The sequence below is a fragment of the Myiozetetes cayanensis genome, unplaced genomic scaffold (genome assembly GCF_022539395.1).
Source record: "Myiozetetes cayanensis isolate MyiCay16 unplaced genomic scaffold, myiCay2020 scf2-11, whole genome shotgun sequence".
Taxonomy (NCBI): Eukaryota; Metazoa; Chordata; class Aves; order Passeriformes; family Tyrannidae; genus Myiozetetes; species Myiozetetes cayanensis.
The window spans coordinates 11,501,802-11,528,144 of record NW_026087411.1 but is presented as its reverse complement, the minus strand read 5'-3'; the positions used below and the strand labels follow the sequence as shown (position 1 = coordinate 11,528,144).

The 26,343-nt window shown below is 42.4% G+C and overlaps 1 protein-coding gene across 2 annotated transcripts; it reads left to right on the top strand.

Moving 5' to 3' along the window:
- The first annotated feature begins 2,539 nt into the window (after window positions 1-2,539).
- PACC1 (proton activated chloride channel 1) lies at window positions 2,540-23,353 on the top strand. Of its 2 annotated transcripts, none has more exons than XM_050314694.1 (8): window positions 2,540-2,702; window positions 6,541-6,637; window positions 8,215-8,424; window positions 10,481-10,635; window positions 11,964-12,106; window positions 17,992-18,136; window positions 20,899-21,003; window positions 22,658-23,353. In XM_050314694.1, exons 1-8 carry the CDS (start codon window positions 2,667-2,669, stop codon window positions 22,817-22,819), a joined length of 1,053 nt encoding a protein of 350 aa, XP_050170651.1. In that variant the 5' UTR covers window positions 2,540-2,666; the 3' UTR covers window positions 22,820-23,353. The 2 variants fall into 2 exon arrangements, with proteins under 2 accessions (XP_050170651.1, XP_050170653.1); XM_050314696.1 differs by having other exon boundaries at window positions 2,552-2,702; window positions 6,478-6,637.
- Window positions 23,354-26,343: the final 2,990 nt, after the last annotated feature.

The window sequence follows — 26,343 nt, the reverse complement described above, 5'->3', positions numbered from 1 at the left end:
GGGGGCTCAGAGTGGGCCCGGAGTGCTGAGTGTGGAGAGAAGGGGGCTCAGGGGCGATGTTATCGCTCTCCGGAGCTGCCTGGGAAGAGGCTGTGGTCAGGGGCGAGTCGGTCTCTTCTCCCTGGTAACGAGCAATGAATAGGACAAGAAGAAACAGACTCACGTTGCACCAGGGGAGGTTTAGATTGGATGTTCGGAAAGGGTTGTCGAGCGCTGAAACCGGCTGCCCAGGGCAGTGGTGGAGTCACCATCCCTGGGGGTGTTTAAAAGACGTGTAGATGTAGCACTTAAGGACATGGTTTAGTGATGGACTTTGTAGTGCTGGGTTAGTGGTTGGACTCCCGTGATTTTAGAGGTCGTTTCCAACCTACACGATTTTATGATTCTCTTCCATACGGGATGCACAGTTAGCGCTTTAACACATTTGGTAGTAAAAAATATTCCTTAATTTTCATCCTTTTTCCCTTCTGAGGTTTCTCTGCTTGCTGTTTTGAATGTTTATTCACAAACTCACCACACATAGGATAGGCTTCACCCTTATGACTTAGAAAAGACAGACATTTTTAGCCTAAGAACCGAGAGAATAAATAGGAAATTTTCAGATTACATGTTTTCCCCATGCTCATAAATACATATCAGGAATACGTTCATGGCTGGCAGAAAAATAAGTAGTTTGATGCTTATAATTCCATATAGAATTAAGAAAATTAGAAACATTTTACAATTCAGATACATCCCTTCCTGCAGTGCTGGCAAATGAGGATCTGAAGGATTTAAAGCCTGGATACTGCAGCACCCAGGCTTCCTGACTACTGTGCTGTACTTCAAATCCATGCTTGGTCAATCTCCACTAGTTTTGCTAAAGTTTGGAGAAGGATCTCGGACAGTAAATAGTAGGTAGGAATGGGTTTGATGTTTATTTTAAGGATTATTTATAAACTCTTCTTGTGTAAAATCCCTATGTTTGCCTTGGAGGACACCTGTTCCACGTTGCCTAAGGTAACACTATTGACCAAAGGAAATTCTGTACATTGGTGTAAGCAGAGCTGAAGTAGATAATCCAAAGCAATTTCCCATAGTTCTCTTCTGGGTGACAACAGCAGCACAAGATGAGAAGCACAGGGGACTGAGGGCATGTCACCACAGTATGGGGGTGACAACAAGTGGGCCACATCCCCATATGAAGAGTCAGGCCAAGCCTGCAGAGCCAGGGCACGGGGAAGGCAAGTTGCGGTGGCCGTCTGGGAGCTGACTGCCACAGGCTGCCGTCTGGTGTGGCAAGTTGAGTATTGGTCTTGTTAGGGTGAAGGTTTACAAGGTTTTTACTGTGTTTCTCCTTAAGCAGTGAAATTTGCCTTTACTGCCTGAACAATAGCTTGGCTTCAGAATGGGCTTCCCATTCTGGCTGCCCATCACATCCATTTGATGACTTCACATGCCACAAGATAGGTTATGTGCGAGAAAGAGTTTTGGCATTTGACTGGTTGCTCTGTCTGCAAATCTCCCATGTGCCTTCCCACAGAGACCCATGCTGCTGGGAAAGATGCAAAAGTCTGATTTGTCGGTTTGGTTCAATCACATTATAGGTTTACCTTTTATTCTAAAATAATTATTTATTAATGTCACCCCAGGGGAGGGCTACAAGTGCTGAACACTAGCCAGCATGTGTCTGAAACGTGATTTTGGGTCTACCTTTGAACGACAAACTTCTGAAAAATAACTAACAAGAACGTTGAACAAAATAACTAACAAGAACAAGAATGTTTTCTTTCTAAAAGGAGAAGCTGTGTATTAGGATTGTTATTGTCAAAGGACTTCAAACTTTGGTTATTAACTTACTAGATCTGGCTCTTGGGCATAGGGAAATGATCTACTGAGCAGGGGAATCCCCTGCCGTGCCATGTCTCAACGCAAGAAACGTGCATGTGTTTTCTTGATGATGAAACATTAACAATTACTTCCATGCTGGGTAAGAAAAAAATAGCCGTGTAAGTATTTGTGGACAGATGGGTCATGAGTCGGCTCTTAGGCTTTTATCTTCCCGAAGTGCTCCACTGCTGTGGGCGCAGCATTGGTGGTGGGTCATCCTAGAAGCCCTGCAGAAGTTCTGTCTGGTTGCCCAGCGAGTCTGTTGTTTTGGTGTTCTGCCAACCACCTCGAGCAGAAGAAAATAAAAACAAGAATTTAAAAAAAAATTATTAAAGAGCAATATTTTGTGCAGCTTGGGGAGATCTGGCAGAATTATCATAAACTGCTTTTCCGACCTCGCTCCTTCTTGTGCTAGTGCGTGGTGTAGAAAAGACTCATCTCCCGGTTACTGCGCAGCACTACACACCTCCTGGCAGAGGACAACGTTCCAGCAAACCCTACAGCCCCCCTCTCACGCGTGTGCAGCGCTGCTCGCCCCCCGCCCGGCCCCTCACGGCGGCTCTGCCCGGACTACGCTTCCCAGCAGCCCCGGCGCGGGGCGGGAAGCAGCCGGGGCATGGGCGGGGGGTCCCGGCGCTTGCGTGGCCCTGCCCGGCCAGGGCGGCTCGGCGGGGTTGTCCTCGGTTTGTCTCGTCCCATCCCGTCCCATCCCGTCGCTGGCGCGGTGTCGCTGCCACGCCCCGTGCGGTGCCGCCGGGTGCCGCCCGGTGCCCGCGGCGGCCGCCCCCGCCGATGCCATGCTAAAGCCGGAGGTGTCCGCATCCTACCAGGAGGTACAGGGGGTCGGGGCAGGGCTGGGGGGTGGCTTGTCCTGGCTGGCCGCTGGTGCCGGACTCGCCCTGGCCAGGGCTCGCCGCTTGCCCGTCGGTGACACCCGTGGCTGTGGCCGTGAGCTCGCTCGGCTCCGGCTGCGGCTCCGCCGGGTGCCTGCGGTATCGGAGGGCACCTGCGCTCTCCGGGAAAGGAACGGGGGTTTGGGGTGTGCGTAGTCTCGGGTTTCATCTCTGAACGCAGTTGGAATAATGGGCAGCGGTTGTGTTCAGGGCATGAGGTAGGTACAGCTGGCCGGTGGACTCCGTAACCGGGGTTTGGTAACAAGGGGATGGTCTGTCGGGTGTGAGAAGCGCCTTTGGTACCAGAGCTCCCGCGTCCGAAACTGAAGGCCTCTTTATCACCCTGCCAAGACCCCGAGGCAGAGCCTGGTTTGCATATCAATGTACAGTCTCAGCAGCCGGAATTCCTTGCTCCTTCCTATCTCTCCTGTTAGAGATACAAGCTATCTGTGCCAAGTTCAGCAGCGGTAGAGAGTTACAGCAGGGCACTTTTCTTTTGCCTGCAAGATACAAAGAAGTTTGGATGTTTTCCTTCCTCTGCACGTGACGGGTATTTTGGAGCTCAGTTTTAATACGTTCTAATTTATTTTAGTGCTGTCTGTTTAGTTTCAGCTTCTGGTTTTCATGCCAGGCTAGAAGGCATTGGAAGGTGATGAATCAGCGGACCAGCAAAAGGCCTGTGAGACCAAGTTCTGCTTTTATTTAAGAGGTTTTTATCTAGTAGGAAGATATATCAGGATGAACTTGACTTGTGTGCTTGTACGTAGGCGAGGCACTTGGGAGAGTTAGAGAGAGTTAATGAAGTTGCATAAATGCCTGAAGTATGGACTGAACTATGCATGCTGTGTGTGTCAGCCACCACTGACACTGGTCCATACATTTGGGATTGTCTAGGTGATATGTGTCTAAGTGCAGCACCTGTGTTTCCATCCCTTCTCCAGTGCCTGCAGCAGTCTTTGGTGCTTCTACCCCAAGCAGGGATGCTCGAATATCTAGAATTGCCTTTTCTGAGCTTCCATTTACCCAGTACTTTTCTGCGTGCAGATCTGAAAAGGAACTGCTGGGACATGGGCAAGCTTCCTCAGTTGTTTCTCACTTAGCTGTATGTGCTGAGCCCAGAGGAATGCTGAACAAAGTCTGTTTCATGCCCTTTCTGCCCTTGACATCCCATTCTATCTCTGTATCCTATTGCAAGCTTAATTGCCCTGCAATTTATGTCGCTTCTGCATTAGCACTATGCTTCACCTCTTTGTCAAAAATACAATGTAGGAAGAGCTGGCCTGTGAGGCTGAACACCGCTGGTGTGCTCCAGGTTCATTGTTGACAGAATCCCCAAATCCAAGACAAGTGACAGCTGTGAACAAACCAGAATCTGCTGTCACACAGTAATGCTGTGCTGGCTCCCCAGTCATTAGGAGAGTGTGTCTGTGAGTTGTTGGGTTTGTAGGTGTGTGCTGCCATGCCTTGCAGAGAGAGTATGCTGTGTACCCTACTCTCTGAACACAGGGGCTGAGCCATGAACAGTGTGAGGCTCTTGGTCACCTCAGTGGCTTTATGCAGCTTCACCTCTTGTCAATTCAGGGTTTCAGGATCTGTGGTAAAATATAGTTGGTTTTAGGGAAGGCATCTTACACATCAACCTACTCACTGCGCCTGAGGCAATGTTAGTACTCCTGCTTTTGACTGGCTGTGCTTACTGGCTGTCCTTCCCTAGTTTTGTGTGTGAAAAGGTTATGAAACTGTGTCTGCCTTGTCAACCAAGATAAGAAAACATAGTTGCATATTGTTTGGGTTTCTGGTTTTGTTTCTAAGGGATGCTGAAAGTCTACATTTTCTGAGCTTATCACAGAATCATTTAGGTTGGAAAAGACCTCTAAGATCAGCTTTCTTCTAATTGTTGAAAAGATTGCTGTAGGTTCTCTTGAGAGGATAGGAAATATTGCATATTGTGGTGTTGTTTAAACTTGTGTTGGGATTTCTTTGCTCTCAGGAATAGAATTCACTTGTCCTCTAAATAATGTCAGTCAATGAGGTGCCTGTACCTGAGGAGTCAGAGAGGTATAGGAATCAGCTGAGAAACTGTGGTGACTTGGTAACTTACATTAAGTTTTTGGATCAGCTCTAGTATAAGGAATTAGCACGAGTATAACTGGAACTGGCTTCTTATCTAATTTACCTTAATCAGTACAAGAGGTTCAGTGAGTACTCTTCTTGTGTCAGAATGGCTTATTTTGGGTTAGGTAAACAGATAGAACTGGCATGTTTCTACAAAAAGGAGCAATGTGCTAATTTCCCCTTATTTTATGAAGATAATTGAAAAAAATGTCTTCAGCTAGACCCTGGTAAGTCTCCTACAAATGAGCTGAGTTTAGCCTGTTAGATACCTATTCACACCATGCCACAGGAAATCATGCTTTATTTATGTGCTAAGCATTTAAAAACAACTGGGTAACTGCTTTCATCTTGCTTTGCATGGTGGAAATGAATACAGAAGCACAGCACGAGGTGAAGGAGACTTTTCGTCAGACTTTGAAGATGTAAAATGAGTGGACTGTTTCCTAATAGGTGCTAGTGATGATATAGTAATGATATAATGATGATTTCAATACTGAATTAAAGTTGAGTGAAGTAAAAGCACTTCCTTATGGATACATGCATGTTACTGTTGAGTAAGTTAGGGGGGTGAAGCTCATAGCATTCAGTATGGCTGCTGCATTAACTGTGCCCCTATTTTCTTTGAAATAGGAACAAAGTTATTCTCCCTTACCCAGTTAGATAGGTGATGCTGAGTTGGACGGTTGGACAGTCACTGTGCAACACATGATGTGCTGCAAGCTTCTGTGCCAGTTTGCCTTGCTATAATCTGTATGTCAGTCCCTGCCAGAAAAGAAATTTGGAAAACACATAGGAGATTATCTATCTATCTATCTATCTATCTATCTATCTATCTATCTATCTATCTATCTATCTATCTATCTATCTAATGTATAAAAACTGTTTTTCTTCACGATCTCATGTGATACATGTCTGATGTGACAAGCTTCTGACTGAGGGAAGTGTCTTGGCAGTTTGGGCCCAGAGCTCTGAATAGCTGAACAAGAAAACATCTGGTCTCTGTTGCTGTTTCAGAAACACCGTAAGACTAATTAGTTGCATAACCACTAATATATAATTATCTGTACAGTGAAATCAAATAAGTACCAGAAATATAGGGATGTTTGACTGTTGTCTCATAATGACCTACCTATGTGGCTGAGACTGCATTTGAGTGACTTGCCTTAACACCTGTCAAAATGTGTCTCGTGCTTTTTACACCTCTTTATTAAGAAGTGCTAATGCTATGTTTACTGGTATGTGCTGTGGTTTGTTTATGCCTGAAAATACGTTCTTCAGTGACAGAACAAAGTTCCTGCTTACATCAGAGGACATTGTCCTAATTGGAGGTTTAAAGTGGGTTGGAGCTGCCAGGGAAATAATGACTTGGATCTTGAAAGAAAAGGTAGTGTTATTGTTGAAGCAGCAGGGTAGAAGCAGGTTAAATTTAATGTGGTGTCTTTCTCTTTTTGCAGTGTGCAAATCACTTCATTTTTAGCTGTAGGTTTACATAAATGTCACTCTTGTCTGGTGAACTAGTGGAAGATATATTGAATGCTCTTGGGCTGGGGGCATGTTTTGTGTGTTTGGTTAGTTGGAGCCTCTTTTATTTGTACCATAGAAATTCCAGCAATTGCAAGTTGAGAGCATGTTTGGAAATTGAACCACTCTTTTAACTACACAGCTGAGTGAAGATGTGGAGCGAGTATCTGAAAACCCAACAGATGAGAGAGAAGGAGAGATGGAAGGTCATGAAGATACCAGCTCTGTTATTTTACCAGGTGAGAACTGTTGACCCAGAAATTATTGATTCTTGTTGCCTGATAAGCTACTGCTATGTGTGGCTTTTGGTTGTTTTGGTTTTGTTATTTTATTGCACTTCTGAAAACAAACAAAACACCGAATTATTAATTTTTTGTGAGTCAGTAGTGATGTAAAACCAAGGAGGTTTTCCAAGGACTGATGTGAAAATATTTCTTTGTCATGAACTGTGCTCCACCAAAGAAGATCCAGCACATCTGGCTCTGAGATAGCTTAGTATGTCATCTTCCTTTGTGTTGTGTCCAACTTGAGTTGCAGTATCTATGGTGGCAGTGGGTTGCAAGCAGAGTCTGTGCCAGCTTTACATGAGCAAGATGCAATATTGAACAGATGTGCTTTTAAACACATTTTTAGTAAGACTGTTTGGACCTGCTTTTGGAGGGTGTTAAAAGGACTTATTACAGCTCAGGTGTAGGCATTAAGGTAAGCCAACCTGAAAGGAGTATGACCTAAATAAATGTCTTGCAGCTATTCAAGACATACTTGTTTCAATAGTGCAATTTTATGCATATCAGTGTCTTAATTAATTAGCCTTGGCTGCCCTCTCCTAACATGTAACTTGGCAAGATGTGTGTGACCACAGACCTCTGTAAGAGGTTATGTGTGCAGCAGGATTTACTAAAAGGCACCGTGCCATTAGAGTTGAAGAGCAGCATGTGGCATGGCCTCAGAGGGCCTGACTCATTAAATTATGCCACACAGAAGAGTCAACATGAAGTGTGGCTTCTTATCTCCTTTTCTGTGTTGGGTTTTAATGCTCCTTTTTTGTGTCCAGCTATATATCACTCACAATCAAAGCGTGATATGTAACTCGAGTACGTGAGTTTTTTCCTCAGTAGTATTTCCAAAAGAAATGGCAAATGCACAGAGTATGGGGAAAGCAGTATCTGTGTGTGAGTGAGACTAGTCTGAAGATCTTCAGAGAATAAAGTTTGAAGGCAAGGAGACTGTAAGAGAATTGACTCAGAGTTTTTCTAACTGTAATTAGAAGAATCCTTTTTTGAAATTTTATGTAGAATGCACAAGGAGTTATGAACTGGAGAGTAACAAATATTCAGTGTCTTCTACCATGGTGGAGATGCAATGCAGAGAGCTGGGCAAGAGCACTGGAGTATTAAATCATTCTGCCAATGCATATGCTGAGTGTCTAAGAATCACATCAGACTGAGAGGTGGGGAAGGGAGTTGTTTTTTCCAGGAGCGAAGATTGGCCATCAACAGACTTCTTCTTATCAACTTTAAACTTTGTTTCTGAGTTGTTCTTGAAAATAGACCTTGTTTCATGACTTCCTTAAGCTGAGTGTCACATTCTGATCTGTGAGAAAGAGGTACAATCTTAGGATGATTATATCTCATACTTAAGAAGGAAGCATCTGTTTGACTGATCGTCAAAACCAGCAATAGCTCTGGCTTCTTACGTCAAGCTGAGTTTGAGGCTTACTTTCCTCTCAAGTGGTTGATCTTTAAAGGAAAACTGAGTAAATGTAGCCCAAATATCTGTATTTTAAAGCCCTAATCCGTATTCTGTTTGGTTCTAGATGGTGAACTGGGTACCACTACCCCTTCTTTGCGTTTCAGCAAGACCTGCTTAAAGAATGTTTTTTCGGTAATTCTCCTCTTTATGTATCTGCTGCTCATGGCTGTAGCTGTGTTCCTTGTCTACCAAACCATCAGTGACTTCAGGGAGAAGCTCAAGCACCCAGTGATGTCTGTCACTTACAAGGAAGTGTCCTTGTATGATGCGCCCGGTAAGAGCGGTAACAAACAAAATGGGTTAAGTTGTTGTGCACATTTTTCTTGGATTGTTAAAGATCTTTGGTGTTGATTCTCCAGGGCCCAGATTGCACATAATACTTTGACCCAGGTCTTTCACTTCCTCTTTTTCTAATCTATGTTGTGTTGACTTTGCACAGAAATGTTGATATTGTACGGGAGATTTTGGGAGCTTTCGTGCCAGTAACACAAACGACAGAAACTGTGACGTGTTATGCAACATTTGATAGATAAGAAGTGTTTTTAGATCCAGAATGAGTCCTCTTTTAGAGAAAGAAGATAATTCCTTTTGGAAATATTCCCAAAACTGTATTGTTTAAACAGGGTAGCACATAGGATGTGTGTCAGGAGCTCAGTGCTGCTCTGGACAGTGAGATGCCATTCACATTAAAGAAGGTGAATTTCTCAGACCAACCACAGTGCCACTTTCCGCTTCCGTCCTGCGTTGTTTACGAGTTCATCAACAGGCAGTGAAAATGTGATGTGACTGCAGGGAACAATGTTGGCATAAAAATGCAACATGGCAGCAGAAACTGCGTTGCAGTTTGCAAGAGGAATTACTCCATGGGAGCATTTTTGAATAGTGAGTTGTTATCATTATTTTTTACAATTATCCAGCAACCATTCATAAATAGAGCTGGGGTATCAAATGCAGCTCAGTCAGTCATTGGTCAGTTTCCAGTTTAACAATAACACTTCTGTTTGAAGTGTTACCACGTTTTACAAATAACCACTCCAGTAATTGTGGCTGAAAGGAGAGTGTTTCAAAGTTGTTGCCATATTCCTGTAGTTGTTTTTCTATACAGTCAGTTAGGCTTAGTTCTGTGAGTAGGTCTTTGTGTTTGAACCATATGGATTTGACTTAAGTGAAAGCAAGCTCAAGCTTTTCCCCCTTTTTATTTTTTCCACTTGAGCTTTTTATACAGCAACAGGAAGAAAATTTCATTTAAAGAAGCAGAGCAACATACATGTAAATCCAAAAGTACTGTTGGGGATCCGTACTAGATCAGAGAACCTAAATTAGTGTAGTCCTCTAGTTTATTGCTGTATTAAAGTGATGAGATGGCAAGTTGCAAACATGGAGCTCTGAAGAAAGGGATAAAGCATTTATAGACTGATACATGGTGACTGTTTGACATCTCACATTGTGATGGGCACATCATTTCAGTTGTGTGAGTTAATTATAGCTAATAAATAATAGCGGGTTTTTTTTTAGTTGATCTAGATTATCTTCCAGCAACACTTGTTTACAATAATAAATGTGGCATATGTGGTGTAACAGGGTTTTGAGGTTTGGATCTTGTATTTTTCTAGCCTTCTAAAGCTGAGGTGGCTGAAGTTCCAATGAATGTTGTTGGACTGAAATGGGAGGTTTATAATACATAGGAGTTTCCACCCAGATGAAGTAGTAGCCTGCCCTACCCAAGTAGTATAAATAATAAAAGATTATTACTAAGCAACAGTTAGTGCTTATTTGATGCCTTTGGTTTTTATCATGACATCATATCCAGTGAAGAGAAGACATTAGATGTTCTGAAGAGCATCTTTTCAGTTTTATTAGATCAGCCAGCAATCTTTGATCTGTCACATATAGTTCATACATTATTTCCAATTAAAATTTGATTCTCTCAAATGCTAATATCTGAAAACATGAACAAACTGAAGCACTACAGGTCCATTTGCCTTCAGTAGTCTCCTAACTTATTTTACAGATTCATTTGGGGTGAAAGGGACTGACGTATTAGCTGCTGGTTTATGGTAAGACTAGGGAAACTTAGTAGCTTCTGTGAACCATGAGTTATTGTAATGGAATATGAATGCTGATTTTTTTCAATGCGTGGTGGGGGTTCTGTCTTGATGCAGCTGGTGCTTTTGACCTGCTCCAGAAAAATACTGCAGTGCATGGTTTAATTTGATTGTTTTGCTGGATCTTGAGGATAACTCAGTATCCTGTCAGATTAAATTCCAGAATGAAAATCTATGTACTTGGGAAGGAAATCAGTGCTCTCTAATGTTTTTCTCCTGAAACAGGTATTGCCTTTTACCCAGGGAAGGCTCGGCTGCTTAGCTGCAAACATCATTACTACGATCACATTCCTCCTCTGATAAATCCAGGTCAGCCAGGACACATTGAATGCACCACTCAGAGAATCAACTACACAGATCCTTTTACTAATCAAACTATGGTAATTATAATATAATAGAGCAAAGCTTATTCAGTATGGGTTTTCTGCTCGTAATTGTATTTGAAAGTAAAAAATATTTCCTACATACTATTAAAAAAAAAAATCCTTTCTTCCAGGTTTTTTTTCCAAGCCATCTGTCCTTTTGTTTTCAGAAATGTAAAAGACCTCAGTCAGTGTGTATATGTGTTATGGAAGATCAGCTGTCTTGTGGGTGTGTGCAGCATAAAAACTTGAATGGGATAAAATGAGTAATTTTTCACAACAAAACTCTTGCTTCATTCTTTTCCTAAATGAGCTGGGATGCTTCCTCCTTGATATTGTAAACCTGGCTTTGATTGCAAGCCGTAGCAGTTATTCCATTAAAGCAAGATAGCTAATCTCTTTTTGTATGTTTTCTGGGATTTACATGTTGTAATTGTCACACTTGGAAGAATCTTAAATGGCCACCAAACATTTCATTACACTGAAGTACTGTGAGCCAGAAAAACGGGTGCATTGAGTGATTGTTTTAAGTTGCCCTTAAAAATGCAGGGAATCTGGCTTCTATATAAAGAAATGCTCAAAACCCACAAATTACCATATTTAATACTTTAGATAAAGTGATTGCTCAGATTGTTTTTAAGGAAACTAAACACGAACAAATAAACTATCTAGGTACCCATTTGGTCAGCTTTGTTCCTCCTCATATTTTGCTTCTCATCAAGTCACCATTAGTTTTTGGGAAGCAGCTTCTTAGTACATTTGAAAGTAATAGTCTAGGTGCAAGTCTAATTTAATTTCTGCTCCTATATGCTCTTTTTGCATGTTCTAACAAATTAAGAACATATATTTTATGCTGTGTTGTAGATTCATTTAGAGGCTGGCTGATCCAATAGGCTTTAGTCCTGCTGTGGAACAGAAAGGCACTGAGGCAGAGACCTCTGATGTTCTCCACATCTGACTCCACATTAACTTGTTTCATGTCAAGAGCAAAGTTCCAAGACTTTAATACTCAAAACAGTTGTGATTGTCCTCCTGCAGAATGCAGGGCCTTGACTGGTAATTCCATGAGAACCCAAAGGATGATGACAGAATTAAAGCCGGTTTCTTAGAAAAACACTTGGTGTAAAGACTTGATGTACATCTTGATGTAAAGACTTAATTTTTAAACTAAAAAGATGGATTCAGTTGGCATTCTTGTCAAATATTTTAATAGATGTGTGCTTAGTAGCAGCCAAAAAACTCTCAGTGTGTATTAGATTTCTATACAATATTAGTACCAGTTGACAGATTCATGAACAGTAAATGAGGATTCCTTTGCCACTCTCACCATCTCTGTTTGCTTACAGAAGTATGCTTTGGTTGTTCAAGGCCCTCGTGATGTGAAGAAAAAGGAACTGGTGTTTTTGCAGTTTCATTTAAATGAAACAGACCAAGATTTTAGTGCCATTGACTACCTTCTGTTTTCTTCTTTCCAAGAGTTCGTCAACAGGTATGTAAAGGGATGAGCTTGTAACTGCATTGAACTTGCTACCGCAATACTTGGGAAAGCAAGGCTTTTCTAGTAAAAATCAGACCGGCTTTTATGTTGGTTTTTTTGGTGGTTGTTTTTTTTTTTTTTAATGTTTGGATTATGCTGATGCTCTTTCATATCTTTGTTTGCTGATCATACTTTTTAGAAAATGCTTTGAGAACTTTTTCACTGGCAAAAACTGTTCTCAGCTGTGCTTAAACCATTTTTTGTTGCAATTTCTGGAAGTCTGAAGTTTGTGCTGACTTACTGCTGTCTGCTGCTGTGGGTGATCAGGAAGTGTGCTCTCCTGGGTAGTGTGTCAGGAAGTGCACAGGGAACACCAATATTTCTGTACCATTTGGGTTTCTTTAAAGGAGTTACTGTAAAGATCAGATCCATAGATTGATTTGTTGTGATTTCATTGAAAGATTAACTGTATGTTGTTGTCTTACTGGCTTTATGTAGGATTCTACAGAATGATTCATGTATGGGGTTTTCAAAACTGCTTCATATTTGTTCAACATTAGTGCCACTGGAGTGACTGATCACCTTCTTTTAATTTTAATAAGAGTGGAATTAACCTTGAACTTTCTTCAAAGTCCCACCCTTTTACCCACCTTGTGAGAATAAATTTCATACTAAACTGTTAAAGTTTTGCTTTAAGTTCTGTTCTCTCTGTGATCCAGATTAAAAGCTAGACAAGAGATATTAGTCATATTGACATCTGATAAAAAGCTTTACTTTGGTAATACATGCTCAGTGAAAAAGGGACGGGGGATAAAGGCCATATGCAGAACGAAATTGGGTGAGGGAAGGGAAATTACAGATTTTATTGTAGCAACATATTCTCAGGGGTTTGAACTTCTCATAGTGGTGCTCTCAGATACAGCAAAGACTGGAAGTGTTCAGTTGCAGCATCACTGGGTGGCCAAAGGCCAGTTATCCGAATTTCCCTTTTACAAAGCTTTTCTACTTCAGTGAAGGAGAGATTTTAAGTCACCAAGTACTTTCTGTCACTACACTGAAACACCTCATAAAATGCTAATGTTCCACTTTTTTTAGGCATTGATATTTTAGGGTGAGAAAATACCAGTTAGCAGTAGTGATGTAGAAGGTGCTACTTGTTCCTTACGTGCTGTTTTTGCTCAGTTTTTGTGGCTTGTGGTGCGGTTGGAAACATGTTGAGTGGGACCGGTTCCAGCAAGGTGCTCAGCTGCTTCTATGCTGCCAGACATCAGCACTGCCTGAGGCCCCCTCTTGTGTTGCATCTGGGTGCCCAGCTCTTTCCAGAATGAGCTCTGTCTGTGCATACCCAGGCCTGGGAAGCCAGATTTCTGTGCTCGTTGTATTGACTTGCAGATAAGTGATTTTTTTAAAGAGCTGTTTCTTCCCAAGTTAAAACACATGTGCCCCCCTTCCACTGACAGTACTTCTGCAAGGAGGCTGTGGGTGTGCGTGCTGCTGGCCCAGTAGTAGGAATGGGAGTTAAAACTGGTTTTGAACTAGCCCAGGTTAATGGTAAAATTGGCAAAGGCATGTAGGCCTTAGTAGTAAATGATCTGCATGTCTAGATGAAGTACAGGAAGAGAACCAGTTGTGAGCAGGAGGCCAGTAGTGTCTCTTTTACAGCATACTCCAAACCTCGGTACAAATTGTATGGCTTGTCTTGCTCAGTATAGTGTTTGTTGTTCCTTCTGTCCCGGGGCATGAACTGGACGGGCTCGGGGCAGGTTGGAAGTTTGTTTTCTCCTGACTATGAAGTGCATGTGAAACTGCACTGCATATGTGGAGTGCACTCATTCTGTCCAACTTTCAGTAAATGAGAAAATAGAAATGATTTCTGCTTCATCAGCAGATGCTAAATTTAGTTGATGGGAAGTCTGGACTAAAACATCTCTAGAAACTGTTGTGTGTCCTTCCATAGAGCCTCTAAAACTTCAGTTAGTGGCCTCTGTCAACTACTTGTCCTGACAAAGTGTCTCACTTACTGGTTATGAGAGCACAGTATTAGCACTGTGTCCAGCAGTTCATGTACAGTGTTATCAGGCATGCTAAAAGTCGTGAGATATCATCATTACAGTTTTTTACCATGGCTGCAAACAGCTTGTGTTGGGCTGGGCAGGGAGACTGTGAAATGTATAGGGTATTCCATCATCTCAGATCATGATCCAAACCCCCTTGAAACCGGTGAGAAGAGGCCTGCTGTATCTGCACCCCAGTTTCTGTGTAGACAGTACTATCTACAGCTCATTTGTGCCTTAAATAGCAATAATTATATCAGGAGGGCTGCTGAAAGCGTCAGCCACAAGCAGTAATAAAAACGGCATCTAGAGACTTGTATCTTTAAGGGCTTTTTGTGGCATAGCAAGTGGTGAGGACTCAAGCAAGGTCCAGTTGTTTCTGTCGAGGGTTTTATTCTCTGCAGCTCTTGTGTTAAAATTGGATCACAGATTACATGAAACTGGCACTGCTCTCAAGTTTTGATCACAGATTACATGAAACTGGCACTGCTCTCAAGTTTTGTTCTGGTCCCACAGAACACTGCTGCACTGTGTGCTGTTGTTAGCCTCTGAGTTGGAGGGATACTGCTGCTGGCTTCTTTTCTTGTTTTTTTTTAAGGCAGTGGCAGCTGCTGTCTCTACCGTATTAATTGGAGGGAAGGAAATAATGAAACCCTTGCAAATTACCCAAAAAGTGTGGCTAAAAATACAAATTCCTTTCCTGAACTGCCATTAGTATAATGTATGGGTTTTATAAGAAAGTCCTCTGAACGTACTACTGACAAAAGTATTGTTAGCGTAGCATGTAAAATAACTCATGGTCCTGTGAAATTATGGATACCAGTTGGAACAGATCAGAGATTATTAAAGGGTCTAAACAGAGCTCCATGTTCATGCCTCTGATCTGGATTGCTGCAAGCAGAGAAACAGATTATTATGTGGAAGTGTCAGGACATTGGGAACCACACCAGCTGACCCTTTATTAGATCCCATAGCTGTCTGAGAGCTTCCTGGTCTGGATAAATGAAAAAGCAGTAAACACAAATTGGGTTTGAACCATCTGTGGCTTTGGCTCTTGCTGTTGCATTGGAATCTGATGGTAGGGTGTCCTAAGAGCTACCTCTGGCTCACGTGGGTTGGTCCATAGAGACTGGTGTTAGAAGGATCCACTGCAGAATTAGGTCAGTGACTCCCACATTTGGGACAAACACAATCTCTCACGGTCTGACATTGACTGCTCTGGGCAACGTGGCTGTTAGTAGATTGAACAGCCAGAGAGCACTGGCTGAGAGGAGACCAGGGCTTTGTAGTTCACCTGAGTGAGACGGTGGCCTCTTGCAGTTCTCTTTCTCTGCTGTGATGTAGCAATTTTTGCATGGTCTTGAGGCACCATTAATGTCCTGGGAGAGCCTAGTGAAGATTATTCTAGGAACCTTGCCATACTTCTAAAGGGCAGTGTAATAGGAAAAAAGAACTTCCTGAAAAACAACAGCAAAAAAAAAAAAGGAAAAACCCTCCAACCAACAATAAAAAAAGGTGCATCTTTTGTAGGTTGTCTGTCTTTGGAGTGAAGAGAGAATTAAAAGAAACTACTTGGAGAACTGTTCTTCAGCTTAAAATCGCTTGCCTGCCTTGTGCTCATTTAGTTGTATGTGGTTTTAAAGCTGCATTATTTGCCCTCTGCCATAATTTATGCAAAGCTTGTGCCTCTCTGCCCTAGTCCTGCCATCCTCCCCCTTTCCCCCCCCCCCTCTGTAGCAGTGGTCTGAATTATGGGCAGATGCAAGGAGATGCCTTCTCAGATCCCTTCTCCACAGCTTCTCCTGGGATATTATTAATCCTTCATTTTCAAACCTACAATTACTGTTGAGGGCAAAGTGTTCTACTGCTGTCTGCCTACCCTGTAAGTTGTGGCTGTAACGTTCAGCTCTGTGTCATAACTTCCTACCTCAATTTTCCACGTTGGTTTGGAAAGCTTTTCTAGGATGCTCTATTTAGTCTGACATTAGGCATATGACTGGCTGGCAGAGTGTTAATTATGTATGTTCCTCTTGAGTGGCAAAGCACTCCAGTGCTCTTCTGTCCCATCAGTTTCTGCTCTACCCGCATCCTGAAGGGGGTTGTCGGATTAGGTGTCCCTGCACCCCTGGCTTGTATGGTGAGGAGCAGTCAGGCTTTGTCCTTATGCTCTGCCCGCATCTTTCTTGCGGGAGTTAGAGAGGTGCACTGCCATCCTGTTGGGTTCACTAAACAAGCACCTCATGTCACAAGTAAAGATATTCCTAACCTGCTAAAAGAACCCTGGAATAGCACGTATCTTGATGGGTAGCAAAGAGTGTTAGTTTTCCTTTCCAGGTTCTCCTTTCTGTGTGTGTGCAATGGAATTCCATGTCTGAGCCATCGCCTGAAGCCCTGACAAGGGCAATGGCTTTGCTGGGTTTTGCCTTCCTATGAGCATGTGTATTCACCTATTAAGGCTGAGCAGGAGGCACAGTAAGAGGAGCCAGTAGTGTGATATTCTCTTTATCAGCGTGTGCTTTTCCTGCCTTGTAGGCAAGGCCACCTTGGTTTCTAGGAAGAAAATGAGCCCTGATTTTGAAAACTAGTTAAAAAAGACAAGAAAAGTCCTGAACCAGCACTGACTGGATTTTCCCAAGTCTTTGTGATGGGACTGTTGTCTGGGACAAGAGCTTGCTTATTTTAGCTCTGCTTCTCTACTTCTTTGCATCTTTCTCCTGAAAGACCAAAACACCCCAGTCTCTCAGCGGAACTGGTCATGCACACCATCTGCCATACAGAGAAAAGTACTCTCTTTCTCTTCACTAGCAAGAAGGAAGTTTGGGTCAAAACCCTCTCTTTTGTTTTAAGGATCAACATACCCTGAACATGTCTCTGCAAACTGAATCTATCTTTAGTAAAAACAGGCAGCATGGGCTTTAATGATTCATGACTCATCACAGTGGTTTACCCCTCCTTCTCAAATGAAACCTTGTTGGAAAAGCAGCTTCAGGACTGGGCTTATTTCATAGGGATGACATGAAAGTGGTTAAAATCACAGTAGGTAAATAATAGTAGATAAATAATATCTTGGAGACATCTCCATGTAAATAGCATGGTTAATGCACTGTGTCCTGTGCAGCTGGTAGAGAAGAGATGGAGACCAGATATGTCCCTTTACTTGCAGCATGAAGGGTATTAGAAGCCTTAAAATGGCTTACAAGCCAACTATTAAAAAAAAATCCTCAATCAATCAAACCAAAAACCGTACAAAGCAATCCTGCTGTTCTGGAGGTTACAAATATCTGTGATTGCATACTGGGGAAACAGCCATGTTGTTGCAGGTGGGAGCCTTACAGCAATGATATGGTGTTTCCAAAATAATAGGAATATACTGAATGTCAATTTTAAAGCATTTTAAGTATGTCTTCATTGCAACTGGTTTATTTGGCAACCAGTTTATTTGCATCCCAGAAATGAGGTGAAGCAGCCTGCCCTGCCTCTAGGCTCTTCCTTCTGTCTCTTGCTTCTTAACATGGTGACGAGTTGTTTCCTGAGGTCCTGGCTCTGCTCCTTTCTGTCCCAGAGATGACAGATGAGCAGAACTAAACTCCCCTATGAGGCAGAACAATTCCCCAGGGCAGGCAGAACTCCAGGGTCACAGGGCACCAGGTAAGTCTTCTGCAGTTAAGGATGTGCTACCATTAATGAAAACACCACTACTCGCAATGTTTTAGAAATGTTGAATTTAGCAGGTGAGAGATAAAAGGAACTGTGACCATTTTTTGAAGTGCCTGTAGGTCTGACATTCTCCTGCCTACAGTGCTCAAAGGGTGATCAGTAAAATAATGGTCTTTTTCCCTTTAGTCCAGAAAAAGAGGAGTTCATGAAGGACTGTGAAAGTTCATACTCCAGCTGGAAGTTTTCTGGAGGCTTTCGAACTTGGGTCAAGATGTCCTTGGTCAAAACAAAAGAAGAAGATGGTAGTGAGACTGTTGAATTCAAACAAGAGGTAAAAAAAAAATAATAAAAAAAAAGGGGCGGGGGGGAAGAAATAATGTTTTGGGATCTCGTAGTTTATTAAGAATTAGTTACTGCCATAGTTTTAAATGATAACTGGCCAACAGAACTAATTCCTGGGGCAATTAGCAATTTGAGTTGGAAGCAGGGTGGGGGTGTTGGTTGGTTTTTGTTTAATTGCATCCACCATGCCACTTGCTACTGCACAGTTTTGGCTGTACAGTTACTCAGGTTCTTTCTTAACGTGGAATGGTTCTGTAAAAGTGTAAATGTCTTGATGTGCTCAGCTGTTGGTTTGGCCTAGTGACACATCTCAGGAAAACATCTAATAGGCAAGCCAGAAATTCAGGCCTCAGATGACTCCTGTAGTCTGAGGTAAGGGTCCAAAGAGACTGACATAGAAATATTAACACAGCTACCTTTATTTCAAGGTAGAGAACAATTGCCAAAAGAATTGTCCAAATAATAGCTAGTATTGGAAAGAGGTATTGTTTAGGTTACCATAGGGGCTGATGTTAGGATGAAGAGGTAAACGTAAGCCTTGTATCCTTTGTAGCATTCTTATGCCTGCTTTATGTTTGGGTTTGGAATTTTTAGCTGTTGAGTGTCCTTAGAAACATGGAGTGACTTAACTTTACATCATTTAAAACTAGAAAATATGCAGGTAGAAGATGCAAACTTATCTAGAGAGGAAATGAGTTTGACTTTCATTCCTGATCTGTTGACACTAATGGACAGGAAAATAATTGTGTTTTGAGTTTGTTTTGCTCCCAGTGTTGGTTGAAAAGGAAGTGTCTCATCAGTGCTGAGAAATGAGGATTTTAAAAGCAGTCCTTCCCAGAAGTGTCTCTTCCAGAGACTGCACTTTCTCTTAGTCCATGGTGTGCTTGGAAAGAGTATTTTGTGGAGAGCAAAATGAAGCAGCGTCTTCAGTTCTCCCATCTTTAGTTCTCAGAGTTACATGGCAGAGCCTTAAGGGAAGAGCAGAGCTGTGACTGTGAGGTGGGTACCCTGCTACTCCACTGGAAGAGGACAGGAGGCAAATCCCAGAGTCATGCAAGTCCCAAACTGATGCTTTAGTTTGGAGGGCAGGAAAGAATGCATCAGTCAGCTGCTGCCATGTAAGCACTGACAGCAGTTGTCTGCCTGTCCATCTCCTACAGCTCTGTATCACTTGACATTTGGTGCTTACCAGGTATAGGATTTTTGAAAGTCCTCCTTTGGACGTCTAACGTACCTCAAAGTGAAAACAAAAGGCTGACTCAAACTTAGGTTAAAAAAGGAGCTTTTTGTGACCATAAAATCTACTTAGTTCAGCAGTTACAGACTCTGGTCATCAGGGTAGATGTGTTGGGAGTTTTTTCTTTGTTTTGTGGGTTTGTTTATTTGTTTTTAATAAAACCTAGGAACTAGGAATCAGATCCTCATTAATAAAACAGCAGAAGTTGAAACAGCTCAGACATAAATTGCACTTGCTTTGCTTGACAGTACAACATCTGCTCAAATTGCCTGAGGAAGTCCATTAGCCTTTCAAATCTAAAACTGGGAGCTGGCATACCAGAAAGATGGATACAAATACTAGGTCAAATAGCACAGTCAGTCACCCTGCTAACTAGCCCAGTAGTCATTAATCTGAATTTTCTTCCTTCCCATTGCCTTCATTTAGCTTTGTTTGTACTGTTTGTTTCCCAGTGTGCAGTTTTCTTGGATGAGTGTAGTTGGGGTGCTGGTACCCTGCAATAATGAAATGAGCTCTAGAAGTATGGGGTAAGCCTGCAGCAAAGGTGTTTGACCAGAAAACAGGTGGTGAAGCTCCCGTGTGCTCTGAATGGACACACATGCTGTTCTGGCTCCTGCTTCTACTTGTTTGCAGCCTAAACTCTGGTCAGGGCAGGGTCTATGGAGAAGACTAATAAAACCCTTGAGGTGTTTGTAATGAATCTGTGCCATGGTAAATGGGAGGCTTTTGTAGCAGGTCATCCCTCATACAGTGGAAAAGCTTGTAAGCAGGTGAAGATAGCAGTCTGTTTAGGGAACTTCCAACTAGCCTTCCTCTGCCTGGAAAAAACGGGTTCATAAAATATGGGAAAGGCAGGTTCTCCCATCATCTGTCTCATCTTCCCATTTACAACCCTGAAATGAAGTTACAGTACTGCTGGATTCTTCCAGTTCAGAATTAAGCAACTGTAGGCCGAGCAGCAGTACTCCCTTGTGCACACACCAGGATGTAAACACTCCTTTGAGGGCTGGAGAAGGGAGAAGTCTCTCCATCACTGTGCTTTCCTTGAGGTCACTGTCTGGCTCTTGAGCAGTTGTACCATGCCCTAGGATGGTTTATTCTACCACTGATTTGTCAAAAAAGGAATCTTCCTGCCACCACTGTGCGGTTCTCTAGTAAATAAAACTAAATTAGCATTCATTCATGAGAACTTTCCAAATGTTATATTACTCCAAGTAAATGAATTTTGTAAATTATTTCCCCTTCCCCCTTGAAAGGCAATTAAAAGATGGTATGTAGTGTGATACTGAGTGAGAAATAGGAAAATTATGTGAACATGAAACAGATAGAGGAAGCTATCCTTTTTTGGGAGTTATCCCTATTTTGGGAGCCCATTGTTCCAGGTAGAGAAAGGCTGAATTGGAAGTCCTTAAACAGTCTGCTATTTTCACCTTCTTGCAGGCCTTTTCTGTTGCACAGAAGACTCGTTGTGCCGCAAAGAAAGTAACCTGCACCTTTTATTTCCCTCTCCCCAGACTAGTGTGGTTAACTATATTGACCAGAGAACTAAACCAAGAAGTGACCAGCTGTTTTTTGTGGTATTTGAGTGGAAAGATCCTTTTATACAGACTGTTCAGGACGTGAGTAACACCCTAGTCCCCATGTGAATTGCTGTCTCATGGTTTGTGTGTGCATGTACTTGCCTCTGTTACCTCACTCCAAGCAGAAATGCAGAGGAAGAGTGAGGTTACTTCTGACATTTCAGGCTATGCTCTTGCTTATATCCAGTAATGCATAGTCTGTGGAGGTCAGGACCATCTGATGCCTTCCCTTGGGTTGGTGACACTCAGCATTCTGCTTGCAGCTAGAGGTACACATAGCTAAGAAAAGCCCATGTACCCTATGTTCTAGCAAAGTGTAGTTTCAGCTCAACACGGAACTTTTTGCTTAAATAAGTGTGCTTGGATAATGAATTTTGATTTAGTGACTTTTTTTATTGATTGACAAACAAGAAACCTATAATAAAAATAGCCTAATTTTTTATCCATTATTAGAATAAAATTTGGTACTGTATTTAAATGTACAAAACTGTATTTAAATGTACAAAAATTAGCTAAATATGCTGCAGCCAGAGGTGTAGGATGTGCCAGACATGATGTGCCTACACCACAATCAATCCCTGGAGCGCTTAAAAAAAGAACTCTGCAGGTACATGTGCTGTAAGCATTTCATCCAGAGCTTGTTTTCCAAGTGTTCTAGGGGAGAAGGTCAGAGAGATTTGCCCTCCCCAGAAAAATGTAGAGTGGCGAAAGTGTGCAGTGAATCCATTTTACATTTTGCATTTAAAATTATCCTGCCTGACAACCAAGGTCCAGAAGCAAAATCCACAGCGTTCTTGTTTTCCTGCCCAAAAACCATGTGAATGCAGACTGTGCTGACCTGTTTGTGCTGGACCCAGGCACCTCCTTGGCCTTGAGAGCCCAGTCTTATTCCCAGACCTCTCATCCCTCACACCTTTGCCACTTTCCAGCTGAAAGCTGCCCTTGATCCAGTGGTTTGGGGGGTACTCATTTCCTGATGCTGGAGGCCACAGTTCACAAGCACTGGCAGCTTTCAGGAAGATTAACAAATATGGAAAGCCTGTATAAGACCTGGTTGAGGGGCATGACCTACTGACACTGTGCTGGCTGGCCCCAAAGTGGATCCTGCCTGTTCATTGCTGGCTAAGCCTAGATCTGCCTGCTTCATCAGGGACCCTAGAAGTCCCTAGACACCCTTCTTGTGTCTAGAGGTGTAAGGAGAATTCCAAACTATAAATAAATTTAACTATTCTTGAACAAACAGAGCAAAAAATACAAAATAGTTGCTGTAGATCAATAGCTGGTTTAGCACTATAATGGTATCTTGGTAAAGCTTTCCAGCAGCTGCTTTTCCTACCTTTGTGTTCTGGAATGTGACTGCTTCTTTTTGTAAATATTTAAATAATACACTAAGTTTAATCTCTAATTTTAAAATTAGCAGTTTAACTGTACTCCTAAAGTTTAAAAATAATTCAATATTCTGAAATAGACTAAAAGGAATTTAGCAGCTAGTAGAGTGTGTTTTCTTCCTCCTGGAAGGAATCAGAAAACCATGATGTGGAGAGAAGGCACTACAGGCAACCTTTGCAGCATCAGGGAATATGCTGCAAAGTGGAGCACCTGATTTCATTTAGGAAAATTAACTGTTGGTTGTTTAATAGGTGTAATATGTGATGAATCAGATGAGGGGACTAGTATTTTTCATCTCTTTCAGATTATCACAGCAAACCCCTGGAACATGATTGCTCTTCTTTGTGGTATCTTTCTGGCTCTGTTTAAGGCAGCAGACTTTGCTAAGTTAAGCGTTAAGTGGATGATCAAAATCCGAAAAAGACATCTGAAGAGGAGTCATCAAGTAATGAACCACATAAGCTGAGACTAAGGCTACCTTTTAATGTTCATAGCAGGAGGAGTAGAAAATAACCGGAATAAACTTCAATCAGCAACGAAAGCTGCAAACCAGGTCTGTTTTCTGCCAGAAAGACAACAGCTGGAGGAACAGCCTAGCAAACCAGCCTTTGAACTTCAGCAAGGAGCTAACTCTAGGACAGGTCTAACAAACTCATGCTTTTCTATTCCCAATTTAACAAGTTTACCTCAAGGTATGGGGAAAAGGAGAAAACTCACCCATGTTCAGAAATTCAGTGCTGTAGTAAGTGGTGAAAAAGTGGACAGAGTTTAAGCACTTCTCAAACAGACCATTTAACTTCTGCATGAGCTGTGAGCTGCACCTGCTACCACAGCACAGTCACTACCCTGACTGTGCTTAGAAGAAGGTAAAGTACTCTAAAAACAGCCTGGCCTCCCTTCTCCAAAGTATGTTTTAAAACAAAACACACTGGACTTCTATTACATGTCATTTTTGATTTAAAGTATAGTGACTTTAATATTAAAAAACTATTTCAAATGAGATACTGTGTACCTTCTTTGAAATTACCTGTTCTCACATTCAGCTGGAGCTTTACAGGAGGCAGTCCAGGCAGGAGCGTTACTGCACAATAAGGTAAAAAACAAAAAAGCTATTCCTGATCAGTCCAACTCAAAGGAAAGTCAGGCAAGGTGATAAATTGGGAGGGGCTGAGATGGTTGATTTCAAAGTCTGTCTCAGGCTGTTCCTTATCCCTCTTTCCCCTCCAGTCTTTGCTAAGGAAGTGAAAAGCAGATTTTCACCAGCAGGTGAACCTCCACTCCCAGACACTTACTCCATCCAGATTCCATATGCAGGTATGTGTTTTGCTTACTAATCACCAACAAGTTGAGTTTGAAGTTTGCCAGTGAAACATACATATATTCACATGCACTGAGACAGAGAGAAAACAAAAAAACTATAAATCATGTTTAATATGAGCACAGGACAGACTGAAGTGCAGACACAGGACTCAGAAAAGCACATTCATCAGTATGCATTTACAGTTAAACACTTTTATCCCCTCTCCTACCTATTCTTGCAATTCACTTTGATATCTCCTTTCCCTGCCTCTGGGAAAACATACTGTAATGTTCCTTAAACATACCATAATGTTTTGGACATTTCTACAACCCCTTTAAACATAAAATAAAAAGCTTTATACAATCCCAGAAGCATCCTGAAGTGTTCTGTCACAGGTTTGCTCTTTCCACGAGACCCATAATAATCTTCTTCCACCTTTTTTTCATCTACCAGGCTCATGACTGAGAATTAAGTATTATGTTGGCCTTGGCCAAAAAAACAGATAGCACATGTTAAAAATGTAATAGTAACAGTGATGGGCGAGTGCCTGGAACTGTTGACTTGCACTGTTTAATTTATTACTCTGTGTGCCACCAGGAGCAGAGTTTACAATATCAAAACTAGTGACAGGGCATGGTACAGCTTGTTATTCACAGGACACTCCACTTCTTCCCTGCAGCACATTCTTTCTGACTAGTAGCATAATTTTAGCTGGAGTGCCCCATCCCAGGGGCTGGTACAAGATGTGCAATCTGGGATTCAAGAAGTTGTTGCAGGTAGCCTGAGCAAAGAAAAAAAAGTGGTGGCTCTCAACCTGCTGGGCATCAGCTGCCTATGTCACACAAAAAATCATTTCTCTCTCTCCTGCCCTCATTCCCAAAAGTAATAACAATCCCAGGACATCCCTAGCTTTACAGCCCTGTGTATCCATGGGTTAGCACTCCTCCAGCAAAGCTGCCTTGACCTCAGACCACTGAGAACATGAAGAGACACACTTGAGGTGAGCAAAAGTCCCAAACACTGAAACCAAATCTGTTTCTTGACAATAAACCTCCGTTCATCCACATCTCCAGCAGCCTGTCTCACTTTTCCAACCTCACAGTACAGCCTGCTGTTTCCCACATCCATCAAGCTGAACTGCTTGAAATTCATCCACAGATGACAGGAGGAGATGCTGTGCACATGGATCTCAGGCTTCCAGTCAGTGACATAACTTGTTGCCACCTCTCCCTCTTGCTAAGCAATCACAGTCAGGAAGCTACGAAAGTATAACTCTCTGCAGGCATGCCCTTTGCAGGGCCTGGCATTTGGGCTGTCCTGGTCTCCTCCTAGCCATGGGCAAAATAATAGTAGATGGCTTAGTTCAGTGCCATATGAATTCCCTGTGGTTTGCTTAGCTCTCTGTCCCCTATTTGCAGTCTATCTTGGTAGTAAGGAGTTCGTTCCTGCTTTGCAACAGAAGCAAAAACAAAGAACCTTTTGAAGTCCAGATCAGGTCTTATCTTCTTTTGGATTTATTGTTCTTGCTGTTTTTGCTTTGCTTGTTTTATTTTTCCAAGCCAAATATTCACTAGCAGATGCTCTCATTACCCTTTGTCACAATGTGTGATTTTTGCAAGTCACCTTTAAAGTGAAGTCTGCTGAATGTCTGCTCTCCACCCACTGCAAACCAACAGTCAGGCTTACCAGATGGCCTGTGAAACAGGCTGCAAAAAAACACAGAAGCTGTGTTTGTCATGCTACTGTGGGAATCTAAGACCCTGGGTCAGGAACCGTTTGCCACCTCAGAGAGCAAACACAACATTATCACAATGGGCAGGAACTACAGCAGCACCAAGTATGAGAGTGCCCATTCCCTGCACAGCTGCCAGCAATGAGGGAATCTGGATCTCCAGGCTCTGACACAGGCAAAATCCCACTAAATGACTGAGTGTATGGAAGTACCTCATCTCTTTTCCAACCTGATCTTGCATAGACTGCTGGGCTGAAGCCTGGAAGAGAAGATTGCAATTTCACAGAAAGGTAACTAAGAAAAGAAGAGGTGAGTCGACCTCTCCCCCTTTGAGGTATGCACATGACTTTATCTTAGGCCATATTCACCAGGTACCTAGCATTCTCTATCCTACTGAGGTGACAGTACATGGTGATTGCATGCACTGGGACCATCCAGGGTCTCTCCTGGGCAAGAGTGGCTCTGCACATTTAAAATCAACTTCCTCCTTGAAAGTCCCTGTTACCTGGAGTTTCCTATTAAACAGACTTTATTCTTAGCAGCTTTTGGGAAAGACTTTGATGATTTGCTGTCTGTGAACTACAGCTATCAGCCCAAACACAGACTATAAAAGAGTTCTTTGTATTGCCATGGGGACTGACTGATTCAGTGTAAGCACCAAGAAATAAAGCTACTCCTCTGCAACAAGATTTTCGCCCCATGCTTTGGCTTCTTCTCTTTGGAGAATGCATAGAATCATTAAAGAAAAAAACAGACTCTAATGGCATGGCCAGTGCAAAGTGTTCAGTGTCACTGCAGAATGGGCTCAAGGAAACTTTTTCCCTGACAAGACCCCCTGAGTGTTCTCTGCCCAGGCACAGACAATATGTAAAGGCACATCACCAAACTAGATACGTGCTTTAGGATTAAACTCAGGATAGAATCCCAATCCTGTAAGTTGCCTTATGTAGGTATGCTG